This window comes from Culex pipiens, chromosome 3 (assembly GCF_016801865.2).
Source record: "Culex pipiens pallens isolate TS chromosome 3, TS_CPP_V2, whole genome shotgun sequence".
Lineage (NCBI taxonomy): Eukaryota > Metazoa > Arthropoda > Insecta > Diptera > Culicidae > Culex > Culex pipiens.
In genome coordinates, this window is record NC_068939.1 from 110,439,169 (window position 1) to 110,456,518 (window position 17,350).

The 17,350-nt window shown below is 38.2% G+C and overlaps 3 protein-coding genes and 1 pseudogene across 5 annotated transcripts in view; all 4 read left to right on the top strand.

Annotated features, from left to right (window-relative positions):
- LOC120422361 (ras-like GTP-binding protein RhoL) overlaps positions 1 to 3,457 on the top strand; it is a 41,592-nt gene extending 38,135 nt beyond the window's left edge. For all 3 annotated transcript variants that reach the window (XM_039585771.2, XM_039585770.1, XM_039585772.2), the window contains 3 exons: positions 2,093 to 2,343; positions 2,495 to 2,612; positions 2,698 to 3,457. In XM_039585771.2, the coding sequence (XP_039441705.1) occupies positions 2,107 to 2,343; positions 2,495 to 2,612; positions 2,698 to 2,903 (561 nt within the window). In that variant the 5' untranslated portion in view covers positions 2,093 to 2,106 and the 3' untranslated portion in view covers positions 2,904 to 3,457. The remainder of the gene's footprint in view (positions 1 to 2,092; positions 2,344 to 2,494; positions 2,613 to 2,697) is intronic.
- On the top strand, positions 3,355 to 8,500 carry LOC128093384 (60S acidic ribosomal protein P2-like; annotated as a pseudogene).
- Positions 8,501 to 9,984: 1,484 nt separating this feature from the next.
- On the top strand, positions 9,985 to 11,376 carry LOC120422369 (replication factor C subunit 4). Its single transcript, XM_039585778.2, has 3 exons — positions 9,985 to 10,220; positions 10,285 to 11,152; positions 11,218 to 11,376. Exons 1-3 carry the CDS (start codon positions 10,114 to 10,116, stop codon positions 11,308 to 11,310), a joined length of 1,068 nt encoding a protein of 355 aa, XP_039441712.1. The 5' UTR covers positions 9,985 to 10,113; the 3' UTR covers positions 11,311 to 11,376.
- A 431-nt stretch (positions 11,377 to 11,807) lies between these two features.
- LOC120422368 (transcription initiation factor TFIID subunit 9) lies at positions 11,808 to 12,956 on the top strand. Its single transcript, XM_039585777.2, has 3 exons — positions 11,808 to 11,957; positions 12,021 to 12,186; positions 12,249 to 12,956. Exons 1-3 carry the CDS (start codon positions 11,943 to 11,945, stop codon positions 12,878 to 12,880), a joined length of 813 nt encoding a protein of 270 aa, XP_039441711.1. The 5' UTR covers positions 11,808 to 11,942; the 3' UTR covers positions 12,881 to 12,956.
- Positions 12,957 to 17,350: the final 4,394 nt, after the last annotated feature.

Sequence of the window (17,350 nt, forward strand, 5' to 3'; positions counted from 1 at the left end):
ATTCATACGTTTTTTGAATTGAAATCTAATAAAATTTACTTTAAAGGTCTAAATGAAACATTTATTATGTTGTTGTTTTAGTTAATGGATTTGAGATAATTGATAAATTTCACGGGATTTCGCGGAAATCTTCAAATTTCACGACTTTTGCGCTGTCCGCGAAATTGTGAAAATTCACTAACCCTAATGAGGACTATTCAGAAAGAAATACGTATGCGCGGAAAAAATGCCGATTTATGAATTATCTTTTTTTTCACAAAAGTTTAATTTACCATAATCCGCATTTTTTATTTATTTTATGTGTTTTGGAGGACATAAAACCGCAACTTTTGAGCCATAGAGAAATATAATGAAAAAATTGCTGCCGAGAGATTTTTTGATAAAGTGCATCGTTTTCAAGATATCTAGAGTTTTATTTGAAAAGATCCTATAAACATATGAAACACAATAGCTAATAGGACCTTTTAAAATAGCCTAGATATAGGCACTTAAAGTTTAATTTTAACTGGAAAATTTCCGAATAGTTTAGAAAATTTTCAATAAAATTCACTTTGGCTATTGAACTTCACATTGAACAACGGAACCTTCAAACCATTTAGAGACTTGGTGATGAATTTTCAAAACTGTTTGTTTTGTTAAGTGACTATTTTTTATAAAAGTGGCCTAGCTTCATGGAAACTATGTTAGAAAGGTCCCTTAAGTCATTTATTATCTCTCTTCAACGTTTTATTAGACGAAATGGCTTGTTTCCTAAGGTGGCCCATGCTGTCTCGCACCCTGTAAAAGTAGTTGAAAAGCACATTTTTTTTAAATTGCATAAACAATAGTTTTAAACTAAAAAAAATCATCAACTAAGAATACAACATTGAACACACAAACCTGGCGCTTATCAGACCGATCTCTGATAATCGTCTATCAGAAATTCTCTGATAAACTTTTTGGTTTAAGTTCATCCAAGTAAACAAATTTGACGCACACATGAGCACAACATTGTATCGTACACGAGAATTCACTCCTAATTCATGCAAAGATCGTTGCGCCCCAAGTGGCGGTTATCGGCATAAGCCGTCATCTCAGACGGGGAGCAATCAGCGATTATGTGAAATGAGGCATAAAAATATTACGTTACCCAATTAATTATTTGATATTTTTTGTTCAATTGTTCAATGGAGGAGAAAAGCAACTCGCGACAAAATTTTGAGGCTAGGAATTTTGACAGGCATGATTTTCATAAAGTATTCGCCTCCTTTTCTCTCCCACAGAAAACCTGGGAACGAGGTAGCTGTCAAACTAGGCCAAAATGTTAAAGTCACTCACAAAATGAACTTTGAGTGATTTGAGTTCATTTCTGACGTCACGATTTTTTCCTCTATTGTTTAATTGTCAAAATGTCAAAATGTCAAAATATCAAAATGTCGAAATGTCAAAATGTCAAATTGAAAAAAATACGGTGAATGCGAGTGCACAATACATAGAGCTATCTAAGCCCGATCTCACACACACTAGCACACCATTTGTTTTGCTGGCTGGTACAAAATTTAACCTCACTTTTTTGCGTGTACGTACACGCAATACATGCGCACGTAGATAACTCTATAGAGAGAAACGTCAAAACCGAGGCGAATGAATTTGACCGATTTTGACTGAGATCTCTGATAAAGATTTGACGGAGAATTCTCTGATAGAGACGCTCTATCAGAGAATTTCTGATAAATTTACCGAGAATTTCGGCGAATTTGACCGAAGTCTAGGTTGCGTGAAGAGAACATCGCAAAGCATAATCCTACTACACTGAATTCATAAATTTGTATGTTTTTCTATGGTTTTTGGCGCATTTTACTTAGGCAGGCCATTCTGCCCCCTGCCCCTAATGGGCGCAGCATCATTCAAATTCAAAACGAAACCACATGTAACCACTTGGGTGATGCGTGAGTTCATCAAATTATTATTAGTGTGTATGCGCCACAAGATTGTCTTCAACGCCCCACAATATACAAACATCAAGTGTTCCAAAATCCGATGATAATCGATCGTTTGAATTGTTTAATTGACTCGCTGGTGTTTGTGTTTGTTCTCGTTTTCATTTTCGCAGACTGACGTCACACGATGACGATGGGCAACATGCGGCCGCTGAAGATCACAACCGTCGGGGACGGAATGGTGGGCAAGACGTGCCTGCTAATCACCTACGTCCGCAACGAGTTCCCCAGCGAGTACGTCCCGACGGTGTTTGACAACCACGCCTGCAACATCACCGTGGACGAGAAGGAGTACGCCCTCACGCTGTGGGACACGGCCGGCCAGGAGGACTACGAGCGACTGCGGCCCCTCAGCTACCCAAATGTGAGGCTTACTTTAGAAAATTACGAAATCAAAATTTTCATTTGTGGATGGAAGGCACATCGAATTTTGTTCTCATTCAAGAAGTGCTCCATTTTTTCGGTTGGCCAATTTGACCCTCTTATCTGACGCCGTTTTTCAATTATCATTGCAGACCGATTGTTTTCTCATATGCTACTCAATATCGAGCAAGACATCTTTCGATAACGTTATTTCAAAATGGTACCCAGAGATAAGGCACTTTGCCCCTAACGTGCCCGTTGTACTCGTAGGTGAGTTATTTTTTTGTTTTGTCCATGACCATGAAATTCGAGAAGTTTGAATAACCCTTTTCTTTCCTCTTTTTCCTCTCCCCAGGCACCAAAAGTGATCTCCGAGTGCACGGCTCCGAGAAGTTTGTCACGACGGTCGAGGGCAAAAAGCTCAAGCACAAAATCAAAGCTTACTCACTGGTGGAGTGTTCCGCGAAGAAGAAACTCAACCTGGGTGACGTGTTCGACGAAGCCGTCCGGGCCGTGGAGAAAAAACCCCACCACAAGCCACGTGTCTGCACGATACTCTAGTTCCGGTGGCGAGGGCGTGGTTGGGACCGCCGACCTGTACGGAAGCTTTATAGACTGTAGATTTTCTAACGCACTTACAACAACACTACGCACTGGCAGTAGTTGGCGCCAAGGCCAGTGATGATAAAAGAAAGAAAAAACAAAACAAAACAATTATGGTAGATGTTCTACTTAACAGCAAACTCCTATTTATCTGTACACGTGCGATCACCGCAAACGACCGTTTCTCCTCGTTGCCTTATTCGGAAATATCATTCTACCCCTTCACCACAGGAAAGAAAGTATTCTAGAAAGATTTCTTACCGAGCTAGTATTGTGTATATTGATTGAAATTATTATATTTGATAAAAAAAAAGGAAGGAAGCTCTAAATTAGCCATTGGAAGAGTTCAGATTTGTACGATATCAACCGAAATTATTGCATTCATTTTTGTTTTCAACATCATCCCAAAATGGAATATGTCATATTCGTTCACTAGTCATATTGATTTTTTTTCAAAATACAGAAAATGTAATATAATAGAAATATATGTATGTTAAAAATAACTCACGAAAGATAAACTATTCAATGTTCACTCAAAAGAAATCCAACTCGCAAATCAATCCAAACTGCAAAAACTTGAGAATTGAGACTGGGCAATAGGGTAACAAGAAAAAAAATGAAAAATTTGGAAAATCGTAAGAGATACCCCGTGCTCGATTATTTAGCTAAAAATAGGAAACTGTGCAAATTTTAAGCTTTTAAAGAAAACTAAAAAAATGTATGGGGAAAAGCAAAAATTTTAAAATTTCGCCAAAGCGATGGCGTTAAATGTGTCGGATAATTGTCAAGTGTGAGATTCCTATGTGAAATTTTAGTTTGACAAAAAACTTTGTCGAAGACCACAAAATGATCCGAGTTAACCCTGACGATTTAATATGAAAAAAAATCTTTTCACTATCTTCAACGATAAAAAGCGACCCTTAACCTTTAACCCATTTCGCGCAAAATTTTCACAATTATCCCCGATGCTAATTTTTTATTGTCACCCGATTGGGCAATCTCCATTTTAGGATATTTTTAACATTAGTGTACCCCCTAGTAGAGCCGAAGCGTATTTTTTACAATTTTTCAATATTTTAGGCACTTTTTCATAACCCTATGTACAAAACTTTGAAATCTGAAGTCTTTTGAACAATTTTGACTATTTGTTTCATCAGTTATTTGTTTTTTTTTTCTTCATAACTTCTTTTATTAGGTCCTTTTAGGTGCTGCGACCGAGAATCAAAGTACAAAAATAATAAAAGTATAATAATAAAAGTATAAATAAAAACGTTTCTTAATCCACCTTTTAGGTGGATTTGTTTTTAATGGGTGGTGCCTTCCTCACATTTACAAAGTAATAATGAAAATAAGTTTATGAAAAAATATATACTTGATACAGACTTTTCCAGAAAATATGCAGACTCTCATTTGAAGCAATGTGGCAACCGGGCGTTTCGCATCTGAGCAATTCTCTACGAAATCGGTCTTTTTTCTTCAATTTTAATTTTTGTATTTTTTAATCCGACTGAAACTTTTTTGGTGCCTTTGGTATGCCCAAAGAAGCCATTTTGCATCATTAGTTTGTCCATATAATTTTCCATACAAATTTCGCAGCTTTCCATACAAAAATGATGTATGAAAATTCAAAAATCTGTATCTTTTGAAGGAATTTTTTGATCGATTTGGTGTCTTCGGCAAAGTTGTAGGTATAGATACGGACTACACTGGAAAAAAATGATACACGGTAAAAAAAATTTGGTGATTTTTTTATTTAACTTTTTATCACTAAAATTTGATTTGCAAAAAAACACTATTTTTATTTATTTTATTTTTTGATATGAGACTAACATTGTTAGTCTTGATTTGAAAATTTTGAAAATAATGTTTTCGAAAAGATCGGAAAATTTCACAAATGTTTCATATATTAACATTCAAAATCGGACCATTAGTTGCTGAGATATCGACATTGAAAAATGGTGAGCTGTTTGTGGACTTATAGAATACATCAATTTTCCTGTTTTTAAACCTTTGCATTGCAATATCTCAGCAACTAAAGGTCGTATCAACAAAGTCCGAAGAAGCAAAATTTAGAGAATTTTCTCAGATTTTCAAAAATATTTTTTCCAAAAGTGTGCAAACATGTGCACTAATTTAAAAAAATGAAAAACTGCGACGATTTTCAAAAAAGTCACCTAATTATGGATTTAACTTGAAAACGGTGCACTTTATCAATATTTTACTAAAGTACTTTTTGATTGCAAATTTGATTTTACATCGAAATTTGAAGTTGAAAAAATTTTGCGACCAATATTTCGATTTTTTTTTTGTATTTTTTTTTGTATTGATCAAAAAATTCATAACTCGGTCAATGGCTTTTTGCACAACCTGGAAATTTCTGAAAAGTTGCATTTTATGTCCTCTTAAACATATAAAAAAATAAAAAAAATTAAAAATAGTATTTTTTTTGCAAATCAAATTTTAGTGATAAAAAGTTAAATAAAAAAATCACCAATTTTTTTTTACCGTGTATCATTTTTTTCAGTGTAGTCCGTATCCATACCTACAACTTTGCCGAAGACACCAAATCGATCAAAAAATTCCTTCAAAAGATACAGATTTTTGAATTTTCATACATCATTTTTATATGGACAGCTGCGAAATTTGTATGGAAAATTATATGGACAAACTAATGATGCAAAATGGCTTCTTTGGGCATACCGAAGGCACCAAAAAAGTTTCAGTCGGATTAAAAAATACAAAAAAAAAATCGAATGACCGAAATCCTAGAGAACTGCTCATCTGGCGCGACTCTCGCACGTAAACAAAAAGACCCGGCCGAGGGGCGCGAAACTGGCCTTAATATATTTAATTTGCGCATTTAATGTATTAAGGAATTAAATTCCTCTTGTCAACTAACATTTGACAGCGCCCAACCTGCTTTGTCGAAAACATTGATTTGTTTTGCGTCTCCTTCGCGCACCCTCCTGTCAAGTTTGTGTTGATTATTTGATCTTGGTCAAAAATTTGGCAAAGCTGATCAGTTTTTTTTTGTTTTCAATTTGTTTTTGCGAATGTTTCCGGAAGGAATCAGTAAATTTCTGTTGCTAGAAGCTGCAAAAGGTGATCCATCGTCCATTTCCGCATCTAGTTTTCATCGAAGATTTCGGATTCTCGGAAAACCGGCAGCTTATAACGATCATAGAGGCCTTGACCGTATTCATCTGAACTTCCTGCTGGGCCTGTTCGCCGCAGTTGCGCATGTCTCCTTGCCGTTCCGTCGAAACCCGACATCGAGAAGGTCCTGAGCTCGGTCGGTATCGAGGCCGACTCAACCCGAGTCACCAAGGCACTATGGGGTTTCAGGCGGCCATAAATCGAAAAACCGACATACTCTAATTATTTTTTTGGTATTTTTTTTCGAAAATAAACATTCTAACTAAGAAAAATCCGGAGTTTGAAAGTTGTAGGTTCAAAATTCACTGAATTGCAGACCTTCAAAGGCGAAAATGGTAAGAAAAAACATGTTTTTTGACAAAAAAATGATTATTTTTCATAGTTGTACTGTGTAGCTGTTTATGTATTTTTTCCTGCATCATTATATATATTCAGAAAGGTAATTGATTCAACTTTTCAATAATATTTTACAAAACACACTTTTACAGGCAAAAAAAATAATAAAAATAAAAAGAGATGGATTCTTTTTCAAAATTTAGTTTTTTTCAACTTTGTTAATGGAGTACTTTTTTGTGTGCATTTGTGCGATCTGAAAATTTTGCAGCTTAAAATTTGAACCATGTCCTAACTTGTCTCCAAATTTCAAAGTGCACTTATGTGCACTTTTTGAGTTATGCCATTTTGAACATTTTGATTCATGCAAGGAAATTAATGATTTCGCGTATACGCTTGGTTAAAATCACATTATTTACCTGCGGAGGCAGAAATGACGTACCTGCTATGTATGTTTTGAAATTGATTTGATATTCATGACTTTGTTGGTACTTTGATACGTTTAATAAAATTAGAAATTCCTATTCTAAGTATTTTACAGACACGATTCTTCGAATATTCGTATCAGTTCGTTGTTGTGTTCTTTTGAAAGTATGGATAATAATACCGTAGTGTCCCTGTACGATATAACGAAGCACTATTCTGAAAACGTGAGAACTGCTTTCGAGTATATTTGTAAGAATTACAACATTGCAGAACCATCACATGATCAACTCAGGGAAAAACCACAGAGAAAAAACTACGCATGCTGTTCTGTAGCTTCAAAACGAAATATACAAAAGCCCATAGAAGAAGTTCATATTTTAAGTAATCTAACGACAATCGGTTACATAGTGATTTTGATTTAGAAGAATTTATCGTGGAAAACGTGAATTTTGCAAGTGGATCAACCAAAAACGTGGACGAGAATCCATACAATGTTCCATAAAATAAACCGTCTAAAATTCTAAAACACCGCAAAAATCAAATTTTAATTGGAGGGGGAGGGGGGGGGGGGTCTTCAAAGAGAGGTGGATTTTAACTCAAGAAAAAGGGGAGGGAGATTGAACGTAAATCAGAAACTTTAACATAGCATAAACCGCCATTCCGTGCATCAAATAGACAGAGCAAGAATATTAAAATTCACCACTTTAATGCATGTGGCCTCAAATATATGAAAAAATCGAAAATTAAACTTTTTTTTGGAAAAATATCAAATTTCATTTGTTTTCATTATACTAAGTACAAACAACACAAAAAAGTCACAAAAAAGCAAAAAAATATTTTTGGCCGCTCGCTTATATGGAAATACCCCATAGTGCAAGGTGGTCAACGAGCTGAAGGGCAAGTCCGTCGTGAAACTGATCGCTAGTAGCGATTCGCTACCCGCCGCGAGAAGCTCTCCTGGATGCCGTCCGGTGGTGCTGCCCTGGCCGCTGCCGCCAAGGAGAAGAATAGAGCAAAAGAAGGAAAAGAGTTCGAATCCGAGGATGATGACGACATGGGATTCGGTCTCTTTGAATGAGGGATTTCTTCGTGGCAATATCGCCGGATGGCTGCTGCCTGTTGCTTTGGCGTTTTATCCACAAACAAAAATTGTGCATTTTTTGTAGTGCTTTTTTTATTCAGCTGCATGCAATTGTTTGATCTGAAACATCAAATGAAGAATCTTCTGCTTGTGTTTATGCTCCCCAATTTTAAGAAACCTTTGAGTCTCGCTTAGAGTTCAATTTTTATTTTTTTTAATCTCAACATCTCACGTTCCAGTTCGACTGTGACCGCCACTAGAGTCTCAAGATAGCTAAGTTCATTTCCGCTGGAACTGTCCGGGTCGTCAGCTGGCAGAGGGGCCAGCACTGGTTGAACGATCTGTTGTGGCGCGTTTTTCTCGCAGCTCGGCCGTGAGGCTTCCCAGCCGTCATAAGGTTCAGAAGTCCCGCGGACTGTCCCACGGAAACGGGACAAGTTTCAACCGATAAGGTCGATGAAGATCAGGATGGCGATTGGTAACGTCGCGGAGGCGGTCTTTGCTCATCGAAACATGCGTGGAATCGTTCTTCTGATGTTGGTCGTTCACCTTGAAGAAGTCTGAAATAGGAATAAGGAGTTACCCCTGGAATTAGGAATCCTCCACTGAAAACTTACTCAAATGTCCTGCATGTTGTTGGCCTCATCCACAGAAACGTCTTCTGAATCGACCGCCGACCAGCGGGGGCGCCTTGGCTGAAGCTATTTACCGAGCAGCTGGAGTGGTCCCAGGAATCCCTTCTTCACCGTGTCCTCGGTCTCTTTTTCTTTTTTTGCGCGTTCTCCTGTAGGCACTTCTCTCTGACAACAAAAACAACAAAAACAAACGCTCGCAATGTCAAACTGGTTCAATGTGGTGTAAAAAGAGGTGGCGATGTTTTGATCGTAAACAAAAATTAATTTTGCGTTAATTGGGTCCTAAAATGAAGCTTAGATTGCTGATATTATTGTTTACAGCGATAAAGCTTATTTTTCTGAGTACAATGACCCTTTGTACGAGCACAAGGAGTTTAAAATGGATTTTTAAATCAATTTTGAAAAATTAACCTCGCGGTCCTTCTTGACAGAAAAGCTCCTACTTGACAGCTCGTTCCAAGGGGATCATAGTTGATCCATCGGAAAAATGTTGTCTTGTCAAAAAAAAATTTTGCATTAAAATGAAAAAAAGTGATCAGAAATGTTTTTTTATCGTGTTTTTTACCGTTGTACATAAAAATTGACATAGGGCTTTAGTACCCAATTCGTTAATTTCTGCAGTTAATTAATTAAATTATTTAATTATTTTCGATTGTCACGCCCCTCGGGCTGAACCGATTTTGGCCGGATCCGCCTTATTCTGTTCGTTATGGGGTCCCCTAAGACCCTATTAAATTTTATTCTATTTAGTTAAGTTTTTAAAAAGTTATGCCAAGAAAAAGATTTTTGTAGATACAAAAAAGGGTGATTTTTTGCCTAACCTCAAAAGGCCGGGACCTCGGTTCGCGCACTTTACGCGCGGCTTGGTTTGCTCTGCCTTGTCCCCCAAGTCCGCCTTTCGTGGCAGTGCACACGCCTCCGAGAGGTGTGACTCACCGCACTTCACGCAGCGGGGCCGGAGGTTGCAGTTCCGCGAGCCAAATTTCTGGCAACGGTGGCATTGCGCTACGTCCGTCGGGTTCTTGGTGTTAAACCGCCAGTTTACCCAAAAACTGTCCAACGTCTTAGGTCGTCGGTCTTAGTCTGCCGCAGTTCTTGAATCTTGACGGTGCCGCGGTCGAAGTACAGCAGGTACAGTGTGGTACCTGTTACCCACTCGGAAAATAATCTGACTAAAAAACTGAAAAAAGCGTTTTGTAGAACTGAAAACCCCTACAAATTTAATTCTAATTTAATTAGGAAAACGTAACGCACCGCGTAAAAAGAGGTTTCACTGTATTCATTTTCTTTATTTTACAGATATTCTCAATATTCTGGCTGTTCATCTGGCAACCTCGCTTCCACAAAATTATTCACAACATAACGCACCGTAACGTCACCCTTCAAAATTCGCGCGCATTCCGCACGGCCGGCTTCTGTCATCAAATAAAGTTTTGTTTCCAATCATCATCACGCGAAATCTTGGAAATCTCACCCGTTTCAAATAAGTTTATTGTTTTCTGTTGAATTTAGTGATCGATTGGTGAAACTAGTAAAAATGCACGCATTTTTCAAGACTGGCAAATCCGGCGATACCACAGCTGGTGACGGACAACCGGTGGAAAAGCGCAGCAAGACACATTCCGTCCCTTGGGTTGAGAAATAGTGAGTTGTGGGTTGGGAATCCGGTCCGGAAGTTGCCTCTAATATTTTGTGTTTCTTATTTTAGTCGACCAAAGAATGTGGACGACGTGGTGGAGCAGGGCGAGGTGGTGGCCGTTTTGCGCGAATCTCTGTCGACGGCCGATCTGCCGAATCTGCTGCTGTACGGACCGCCCGGAACGGGTAAAACCAGTACGATTCTGGCGGCGGCCCGCCAACTGTTTGGGGACATGTTCAAGGAGCGCATTCTGGAGCTGAACGCTTCGGACGATCGCGGTATTTCGGTCATTCGGAATAAGGTGAAAACGTTTGCCCAGTTGGCGGCCAGCGGAACCAGGCCGGACGGAAAGCCGTGTCCACCGTTCAAGATTGTCATCCTGGATGAGGCCGATGCCATGACGCACGCGGCTCAGGCCGCGCTTCGCCGGACAATGGAGAAGGAAACCAAGACGACACGGTTCTGCTTGGTTTGTAATTACGTGTCCCGGATCATCGAACCGATCACGTCGCGCTGCACCAAGTTCCGGTTCAAGCCGCTGAGGCAGGAAAAAATTATCGAACGGTTGCGGTTCATCTGTGACCAGGAGACGGTCGACGTGGAGGACCAGGCGTACCAGGACATTGTGGACATTTCGGGCGGAGATTTGCGACGGGCGATTACCACGCTGCAGTCGTGTCACCGGTTGAAGGGCAAGGAGGCTAAAATTGAACACTCGGATATCCTGGAGATGTCGGGTGTGGTCCCGCGGAAGTTCTTGGAAGACTTTGTGTCGGTTTGCAAGACGTCCAACTACAGCAAGCTTGAGGATTACGTGAAGGGTTTGACCCATGACGCGTACAGCGTGGGCCAGCTGTTTGAGCAGCTCACGGATTTTATTATTATGCACGATGGACTCACTGATAAGCAGAAGAGTACAATTTGCGACAAGATTGGGGTAAGATTTAAAGATTTGCTTAGTTTAAATAACCGTTCAACTTTTATTATTTTTTGTCTTTGTAGGACTGCTGCTTCCGTCTTCAGGGTGGAGGCTCGGAATACATTCAAATTATGGATCTAGGTTGCGTCACGATTCAGGCATTGCAAGCAAAGTGATTTGAGTCTGGGTTGTTTCATGTTTCATTTTTCTTTCTAAAATATACTCATACATTCGTAAAATTAGCTAATTTTTACATTCGAAATCGCTTGTACAATTCACCGTGTTTGTAAAGTCAAAACATTTCTTGAACATAGCTACCACGTATCGACGCAAGAAGACTGCTTACTAAAGTTGCTAAATCAATGCGTTGACAAATAAGTAAAAAATTATTTATTTTAAAAATGGGAGCGATTAAGATTCGTCTGTGGATGCGCCCTTTTGAATTACTCGTCATTATAATGAGACAAATACCCACCGAGAAATGTAACGCCCTGATCAGTCTGATGGTAAAATAAAATCGGGCTGATTAGAGCCGAACGGGGCGTTAAATTTCTCAGTGGGTAATAACGTAAGTAACGTAACACAACGTAATGTAACGTAACGCTCTCAATTGGTAGCCATTTGGCAACACTAGAGTGGTAGCAAAATTAAAGTCTAGTTTTGCTACCAATCATTTTTACGAGCTGTCATCGCTGTCATTTGTGTTTACAAATTTGTTTATTCAACAAACTCAGCTTGAGTAAGCAAAAGTTGCATCTTCGCAGAAGTTAGTTTCAAATCCGATCACCGGGTCAATTATTCGGCCCTGATGATGATGGACAATGTAAGTAATTACAACACATAATTCTGCAGATCATGAAATTAAGATACGTCCTCTTCCACTCAGCCATCGCAATCCCAGGGCGACCGGGAGAAATCGGAAAAGTTAAAGATCTCAAGCCAGGTCAAACATATTCCGAAGGATGCCCAAGTTATCATGTCGATCCTGAAGGAGCTGGGCGTAGCGGACTATGAACCGCGGGTCATCAACCAGTTGCTGGAGTTTACCTACAGTAAGTCATACAATTCTTGATTCTTGATACAAAAAACGCTTCAATAAACTTTTCCATTCCAGGATACGTAACGTGCATTCTGGACGATGCCAAGGTGTTTGCGAACCACGCCCGCAAAAAGGTCATCGAGCTGGACGACGTCAAGCTGGCCACGCAGATGATCCTAGACAAGGCGTTCACGAGTCCACCGCCGCGGGACGTGCTGCTGGAGATTGCCCGTAACCGGAACAACACGCCACTTCCGCTCATCAAAACGCACTGCGGCCTGCGACTCCCGCCCGATCGTTACTGCCTGTCGGCGTGCAACTACAAGCTGCGTGCGGCCCAACAGGCAAAGAAGATGACCAAATCGGCCCTGGACGGACGGTCCAGCATCAAGACCAGCGTTGGCAAGTCGGGTGGCGCAGGAGGAGCCTCCGGGGGTGGCGGAGTCAAACGTCCGGCGGTACAGTCCACGCCCAAAACGCAGGTCGTGTCGATTCCCAAACCGGTGTTCAAGTTTACCACCACGCCGAAGACGACGGCCGTGAAGCCGATTAAAAACGCGCCAATTTTGTCGGTCGGAGACGGTGGTGCGGGAGCGATCGAGATCAAGACCGAGGTGGATGATCCGCTGGGTTTCGGCGCAAGTGACAACGAGAGTGGAAGCATGAAGCGGAAACGCGAAGAGGATGATTTTGAAATAGTGCAGTAGATAAATTGATTCTACCTTTGGTAATTTTTAAGCAAAACAAGAATAAACATCTGATTCGAGGTAAAAAATGACTTTGATTTGACCATATCGATGCCTCTGAGTTCTAACAGGGGGAACAGCATGTAATTCCGTCGTGCAACCAGTGTTGACATATCTACAATTTGATTTTCAAACACAGCTCCTGCAAGGAGTTTTCAACTGAAATTGATTGATAAATAGCTCATACTGCGAGGTAAAAAAACAGCCAAAGTTGACCCTAAAAAGATGACATTTTTAAAAACATTGGCAAAACCACATAAAACAAGTAAAACTTCCAACCCATACATTTTTAAAATTTTAAGAGTTCTTCTTTTCATGCTTTTAAAGATCAAAATTTGGTAGAAAAAATCTGGAGTTTTTTTTGAAAAGGACCAATAAACCAAATTTTCAGTTTTTGCTTTTTGGGTGTTTTTCAATACCCCTGACTCAAGGCGGTTCTAAAAACACCCAAAAAGCAAAAACTGGAAATTTGGTTTATTGGACCTTTTCAAAAAAAACTCCAGAAATGTATTTTGGCGATTATTCGTAGCCTGTCAAGATGGCTGAATGAAATAAAAAAAAGGACTATTTACTACAGCGGGGTTGGGTTGTTACGAGTTATAATATAGCTAAAAAACTAGGGCGTTCAAATTTCCCGGAAAACGGGAAAAATATTTTTCAAATCCCGGGAATTCCCGGGATCCCGGGAAATTTTTTGAACAGTCATAAAATCTATGTTTTCATTAAATTTGTTAAGTTTTTGAAGCTTACAATCATAGAATTAACTCAATACTGTTAATTGGTGATAATCTTTACTTCAATCTGAACAAGAACAGCAGTTTTCTATGTACTTTTAAAAATATTTAAAATGTTTGTTTTTTGTTCTTTGTTGTTATGCTTTGGATTTTTTATGAATCATAATCATAATGAATCATAATTTAATTTAATGATTCAAATTATTTCATATTAATAATCACAAAATTCTTATAAATATATTTCTTTAATTTTTATATGAAATGACTACAAAAGCTAAACAAATTTCATTGAAACTGTAAAAAAAAAAAAAGAAACGACGACAAATAAAATGAATCCATCCAACGTAAAATTTTAGAACAGTTTAGAATTTCATGTATTATATAAAACATATTTAACAAACTATTTTTAAATCACTATCGCCAACTGGGGGAAATCGGGACTGCAGTCTGAATAGGTACAGGATTTTTTAGAGCAATAAATTTGAAAATTTGTGTACCTTCAGTGGGGGTGACATTGGGTCTGGGGGGTGAGATTGGGTCAAAGTGATTTTTTACGGATTTTACTATTTCTCAGGTTTTTCTCATTGAAACTGAATTCTGTTAAAAGGGTTGTGTAGGGGACATCTTAAGATGACTTCGCTGAAAAAATCTCGTTCCTAGAACAAATCCTGTTATTTTGGCAGCTGTCTAAAGTTGAGGTACGTTTTTGGCCAAAAATGACCTCTCGAAAAATCATTTTTCTAATACTTTTGTTAGAATTGCTCGAAAACTACCCAAATGTTTGAAAATCTCCACTTCAAACATTGTAGCATGTCAATACGATTCCCTCGAACAAGAAACACTGTTGGATGACTTGTTTTTACCATATCGTTGTATTTGAGCATCATTATAGTTTCATTTGACCTAATGTCACCCCCTCTAAGGGGTGAGATTGGGTCAATTTTCAAACTATTGGCATTAAAGGTAGTGTTCATCAAAATCCACCATATTTTGGGAAAATGTCAGTAAACTATCTAAGAACAAATCTACGTTGAAAGATTTTCGATGTTGTTTAAATTGTTTTTGTTATTAAGAAATTACGAGAGGTGTATCGTTTTTTGACCCATAGTCACCCCCACTGACGGTACTACAGTAGTTGTTCGGTAACTGGGCGTTGTTTAACTAGGATGCTTTTTAACTGGGCGCTCGATAACTGGGCTGTAGCCCAGTTAAAAGTTATAAGCCTTTAAGTGTTATTTTTACGCTTTTTGGAGGCTGAGATATGTTGATAAAAACCTTGTCCGGATCTCTCATGCGACCTATCGTTGAATATGTATTCAAAAGACCTTTCCAACGCGTCCAAAACATTGAAGATCTGGCAACCCTATCAAAAGTTATAAGTAGGCTTAGTGATTTTTCACGCTCAAAAATTGCAATTTTCACTGGGACCTTAATTTAAAAACACCAAATTTCACGGAAATTTCACTGAACGTGAAAAATATTAAAATCACTATGAAAATTTTATGTTAGACTTACAGAAAGTACTTTTCATGCTTAATATGGGTCATTCCATCTGAAGCGGAACACCATTTGAAAATTACCATCTCCGATTCTGCTCAAATTTGGCAGAGCTGTTGAGACTATCAAAACATGCAAAAATCCCGAATTGCATCCAAATCGGACCACCCCCTCCAGTTTTGTACCCTCCCAAAAAATCGACTTTTTGGCTATTTTTGAGCAAAACCCCTATCTTCGAACGACGATAACTCAGGAACCACAAATCTTAGAGAGTCGGTCTTAGACTCAATTTTGAAGGAAATTGGACGTAGAATCCATTTCCGTGATCAAAATTTGGATTAAAATATGTTTTCTACCTGTATTGCGCAATTCAAAACTTTGAATGGCCGTATCTCAAAGCAGCCCTATTTATTTTTTAAATTTGACCTCAACATCGTATTCCCCGTCCAATTTTACATAAGAATCACTTATCGACAGAAAGGAATATGTTTCGTTCCAGAGATATCGAATTTTAAAGTTTTGAGTATTTGAGATTACCTAAATTAGCTACACTCGCTACATATGCTAGAAGGACTCGGGCGCGCTGATCAATAATTACTACCTGGTGCTCTGTAAGATGAATTATTTTTATAATTTTATACGATTTTGAGGTAATCAATACCTTGAACAATCTATTTTTTGTTTAAGGAATATTTATTGGGTAATTTTTAATGCACTGTTTTTCCTGATGTCAGTGTCATTGAACCATATTAGGTAAAATTTGAACTTTCAATATTTATTTGCAAATGCTACAACGTTTTTACAACACAATTAAAAAAAATCTATTGTTTTCATATTTTTCCTAATTCCTCATTTCTTCCCACTTTATCAAATTATTTCTTTTATTTGAAGCAAGAACAAATGTAGAGCTGGATGTAGTAGATGAAATAATTCTCATGGGTTCTAGAGCTTTTGCCATGTGCGGTAGCGAAATAGTGCCATTCAGCAATAAACCCCAAAATCTGCCTTACGGTTTGAAAGATTGAGCATGATCATATTAAACTGATTTTTATATTGTGAACCAGTTTCATCTGAAAAATTGATGATTTTTTTTTTCAATTCTGGTACATTTAATTTCAAAAACGATACCATATACTTCTGATACATGTGGACAGCAGCTGTATCGTTTTCCAAGATTTCGAAATGATTGACAAAAAAAAAGATAATTGTTCGAACGGTTAATTAATCTTTGTGATTTTCTTACTTTTTTCAGCTTTATACTTTCCAGAAATCCTCTTGCTTAATCATGCTTCACGAGAGTATTATTCATGTTAATTCATAATTTTTGATACGATAATGTATTGTACATTTTTCTTAAGTGTTACTTACAACATCAATTTCAATTTCCTGCTAGCACAGCGGGAATTCCATTCTGCTCTGTATTGCGTGTCGTTCTTGCTCTGTCGTGTGGGCTAGCACATAAATTCACCTCATACTATTTTTTTAAATTTAAGATTAATACAGCATTTTCCTACAATTTTTGCCTAATTTGCTAATGATTAATTGGGATGAAATCGTATTTCAATAAATAAACAGGTAGCAGTTATTGATCAGCGCGCCCGAGTCCTTCTAGCATATGTGGCGAGTGTAGCTAATTTAGGTAATCTCAAATACTCAAAACTTTAAAATTCGATATCTGTGGAACGAAACATATTCCTTTCTGTCGATAAGTGATTCTTATGTAAAATTGGACGGGGAATACGATGGTGAGGTCAAATTTAAAAAATAAATAGGGCTGTTTTGAGATACGGCCATTCAAAGTTTTCAATTGCGCAATACAGGTAGAAAAAATATTTTAATCCAAATTTTGATCACGGAAATGGATTCTACGTCCAATTTCCTTCAAAATTGAGTCTAAGACCGACTCTCTAAGATTTGTGGTTCCTGAGTTATCGTCGTTCGAAGATAGGGGTTTCGCTCAAAAATAGCCAAAAAGTCGATTTTTTGGGAGGGTACAAAAATGGAGGGGGTGGTCCGATTTGGATGAAATTCGGGATTTTTACATGTTTTGACAGTCTCAACAGCTCTGCCAAATTTGAGCAGAATCGGAGATGGTAATTTTCAAATTTGCATTTTTTCTTGCACACTTCAGGTGGAATGACCCATATGTAATATATTGGGCATGTTGGGCATGCAGATTGTCTTTTATTGAGCTGCTTTT

Bases quoted from the DNA above. Each gene is read 5' to 3' on its own strand.
- LOC120422369 (XM_039585778.2), top strand. From the start codon at position 10,114: ATGCACGCATTTTTCAAGACTGGCAAATCCGGCGATACCACAGCTGGT. The intron at 10,221-10,284 runs GTGAGTTGTGGG...TTCTTATTTTAG, and splicing joins GTCCCTTGGGTTGAGAAATA to TCGACCAAAGAATGTGGACG. The intron at 11,153-11,217 runs GTAAGATTTAAA...TTGTCTTTGTAG, and splicing joins CAATTTGCGACAAGATTGGG to GACTGCTGCTTCCGTCTTCA.
- LOC120422368 (XM_039585777.2), top strand. The intron at 12,187-12,248 runs GTAAGTCATACA...TTTCCATTCCAG, and splicing joins GTTGCTGGAGTTTACCTACA to GATACGTAACGTGCATTCTG.